The sequence below is a fragment of the Arachis duranensis genome, chromosome 8 (genome assembly GCF_000817695.3).
Source record: "Arachis duranensis cultivar V14167 chromosome 8, aradu.V14167.gnm2.J7QH, whole genome shotgun sequence".
Classification (NCBI taxonomy): domain Eukaryota; kingdom Viridiplantae; phylum Streptophyta; class Magnoliopsida; order Fabales; family Fabaceae; genus Arachis; species Arachis duranensis.
Window position 1 is genome coordinate 44,447,741 of NC_029779.3, and position 4,081 is coordinate 44,451,821.

General features: G+C 33.2%; 1 protein-coding gene across 1 annotated transcript in view; it reads left to right on the forward strand.

Moving 5' to 3' along the window:
- LOC107462967 (nuclear pore complex protein NUP205) overlaps nt 1-1,734 on the forward strand; it is a gene marked incomplete in the record, with an annotated part of 27,543 nt that extends 25,809 nt beyond the window's left edge. The window contains 4 exon segments of the mRNA XM_016081657.3: nt 1-20; nt 368-487; nt 1,137-1,260; nt 1,373-1,734. Coding sequence (XP_015937143.1) covers nt 1-20; nt 368-487; nt 1,137-1,260; nt 1,373-1,456 — 348 coding nt within the window.
- Between the last annotated feature and the right edge of the window lie 2,347 nt (nt 1,735-4,081).

Consider the following 4,081-nt stretch of genomic DNA (forward strand, 5'->3'; position numbering starts at 1 on the left):
TCGGACAACATACAAAAAAGGTTGATCCCATTACTATGTCATTCTAGAAATCCAGAAAATGAACATATACCTGATTATATGGCATTTTGCATTTTTACTGCTGGAGGGGGGAGAAAACGGGAATAGAGACTTTGGATAATACGATTTTTTACTAATATGATGCAAAGAATTGTGATACTAATGACAAATCAATAACCCCTATCTTTGAATGCTAATGCTAGACTCCCAATTTAAAATATGGAAACAAAATGGAAATATGATGTGTGGGGGGGAATAATTTTAAGTAATTAAGATACTCTAGGTAGTTATAATTAGGATATTTGAGATGTTTTTGTAATTACTGATTCTAATATATTTCCTGTTGCAGAAGATATATTGCAATGGTAGAAATGTGCCGAGTTGTTGCTGGTAGAGATCAACTAATCCATTTGTTACTTCCACTCGCTGAACATGTGCTAAATATCATTCTCATCCATCTTCAAGAATGGTAAGACTTTTAAGTTTCTGATATAAGTAATTAGAATGGGAGAAAGTCAAGATACAGTGGTTAAATGGGGTGTTTAATCTTACATTATTTTAAAATGGGTAAATTATACTTTTTGCCCCTGAAGTTTGACAAAAGTTTCAAAAATATCTCTAAATTTTATTTTGTTTCAATTTTGTCCCAAAAATTTTTTATTTGCATCAATATACCCCTGACGGCTAATTTTTCAAAAAATTTAAGACCAATTCAACAACAATTTCATAAGAACAACCCTCAACACAAGCAAATCAAGCATAATTTTCATGTATTATTGTTAGATTGGTCTTAAATTTTTTGAAAATTTAGCTATTGAAGGTATATTTGATGCAAATCGAAAACTTCTGAGACAAAATAAAACTTACGAATATTTTTGAAACTTTTGTCAAATTTCAGGGAGAAAAAATATACTTTATCCTTTTAAAATTGTTGCATTATTTTCTTTATTTGGGAAGGAAAATATGAAAACAAATTTAAGAAATAAAAGTTAAAATAAGATGGCTGACTGGCTTCAGCACGTCAGGCAAAATTGAAACAGAAAATGTACTTTTCAATAACTTAAAAAGTATAGGATTAATATTTGTCTTTAGGTTGACCTTTTAATACGTTTTGACAGTTCTGATTCAAACTTGGTTACGAAAACAACTACCTATAGTGCAAAGCATGATCCAAAACAAGACATTGCTTTGTTATGTGGAAAGTTAGTTCCAAATCTTGAACGACTCGAACTGTTGAGTGAGGTATGGCGTTTTGTAATAACAACTATTATTATTAAATATTTAAGTTGCAATGCAAGTTCTGGTCATTCTTTTTTTATGCTTTTTGCATAATTATGGTTATCTGTTTTCTCAGGATAAAGTAGGGCACCATCTCAAAGTATTTCGAAGACTAACAACTTCAGCAAAAGAGATCGCAATTCAAAAGTCAATTTTGTAGATAGATAGATACTATTGCTGCTTGTAGCGATTGCTAGTGTATCGTCACTTAGTGTGTCTATAGATAGTGTAAGTAATCAGGCAGATTTGTGTCTCGCACTCAGGTGATGATGCTAAAATTTTGCTGAATTAAGTATACATTGCTTTTAGTTGTAGAAATATTTGTATTTGTATGGTTATCATATATTAAATAGGTGCCAGAGAAAGGGTGGTTTCTGCCTTCAATGTTGGTCACCTTCAATACTTTCAATCCATTTATATTAATTGTTACCAAGTTCAGATGGAATGAGTTTCTGCAATGTTACTCTTTATAATTATGTCATAAAAAAGTTTTCATTATATGTCAATAGGCCACTTTATATTATCATTCCTCTTTTTCTAGTTCTCTTTTCTATTGCCTTATTCTTCTAAACAAATCTTTGCCATTCTGTTCTGTTCCTTCTCTGAGTATTTTCAACCCCCACTTTCCACTCTCCACCCCAACCTTCAAAGGCAACAGCAACTGCAAGCATCATTCGAACCATCAACTGCCTTGCACTTCTATCAACCAATGATCAATGATACTTTGCCACGTTGTCGCAGTTTAATGTCACTGACTCCTGCGTACTCCGACCTTTTCCACTACATATCAGTAGCCTTGCACCTCTCCGTCACGATATTGTTGCACTGTCTCCGTGTCTCTCATGTGTATCTTTCACGTGGCCCTTCAAGTATTCTTCCTCTTTTGTACCTGACGCGGCACCATTACTTGAATGATGTTTGATGCCACTGCTCTTGAATCCTCTCTGAATTGCAGGCCTACCTACCAAAATCTATGCTGATCCCTGCCTGGCCATCCCATTCCATGCTATGCTGACTTCCGAACACATCTCTTGTGATTCCTGTTGGATTTACCACCATGATTGTAAGAAGCAAGGAAATCAAGGAAACTGTTTTTTAGTTCTTGTATAAGTTTTTGAACTTATTGTTTACTTAAATTGAAGAGCGACTTGTCATAATCAAGGTATCAATGATATCTTCAAAAGGAAGATAAGACCATCTCCAGTAAGGAACTCATCTCAGTTTATGGCCCACCTGTCATAAAAGGCCCACCTGTCATAAAAAGTAACTCCACATCAGATTTTGCGTCATAAACAGTAAATAGGAACTCAAAATATCTCTCTCTTCTCCATTAGGAGGAACTAACTTTAGTTCCTGTTGTGGTCCCACTTAATTAATTAATAAAGTTGAAGCCCTCTTTCTCACATATGCAGGGACCAACTATTGGAAAAGAAGAGACAATAGTCTCTGCACACTATCCAAGAATAGAGAAGCACGAGTGAGTCCCTCTGAACAGGGATTTTCTTCCTCCAATAATAACTTGCCACATGGAAAGTTATTATAAAAAATATTTATATAACATTATAATTAATTAAATAATTAAATTATAATTAATTAATTAATAATTATATTAAACTATTTAATATAATTATTAATTACTTAATTATGATTTAATTATTTAATTAATTATTATTTTAAAGATAACTTGCCACATGGCAAGTTATCATTGGTGGGCTAGAGTCCCTCTAAGGAGGAACTCCTCTTCCTTGGGACTTGTGCGAGGACGTCTCTATTCTTTTCTCCAATGGTTGGAGTGCTTGTGTGTCAGAGAAAAGTGGAAGAGGAACTCTGTATTGGAGGTGCTCTAAGACAATCTCCAGTAGGGAACTCATCCCAATTTCTGTTTATGGCCCACTTGTCATAAAAAGTAACTCCACATCAGTTTTTGCGTCATAAACAATAAATAGGAACTCAAAGCATCTCTCTCTTCTCCATTAGGAGGAACTAACTTTAGTCCCTGTTGTAGTCCTACTTAATTAATTAATTAAAATACTTGTAATTAATTAATTTTTTTAATAATATAATTTAAATATTTAAATTTAAAAATAATTCACTATTAAAAAATATTAATATTAAATAAATTCATATATAACAATAATACACAATAGATGAATTCGGGATTACACTAATTTGTAAAATTACTTAATACAAAGAAAACATAATTAAACTCTATAGTTGACGACAAGCATTGTGAAATTGCCATATGTGTTCAATCAAGTCCTCCTTCAATTGTCTATGCTGCTGCCTATTTCGAAGTTGGACATTTCTTTGGAGAAATTGATGGTATGGTGCAAAATCTTCCTCTCCCAGCTGAGGTTGTGATAAGTCATTTTCAACATTGGGACTCCCATTATCAAAGCCATTTAATATAATTAATATAATTTTATATAATTATTTATTTAAATAATAACTTGTCACTTGGCAAGTTATTATTGGCTGGCCAAAGTCCCTGCTCAGAGGGCCTGGCTCCCCTAAAAAAATGTGTGGGGACCTTTACTTGCTTTGCTCCAACGGTTGGGGACTCGCTGGTGTCAGAAAAAAGCAAAATTGGGACTCTCATTGGACTTGCTCTAAGAGGATATATACTTTCAACAGGAGCTTATGGGCCTTGCTTAGTTTACTGTAATTAGGAAGCCTACTATTTTATTTTGTTTGAAATTGATTTATCCTAGAATTGATGCATATTTTGCAAAATGGAGAAATGCTACTATTTGGAGAACTTAGATTGCCCAATTTAGACATATGA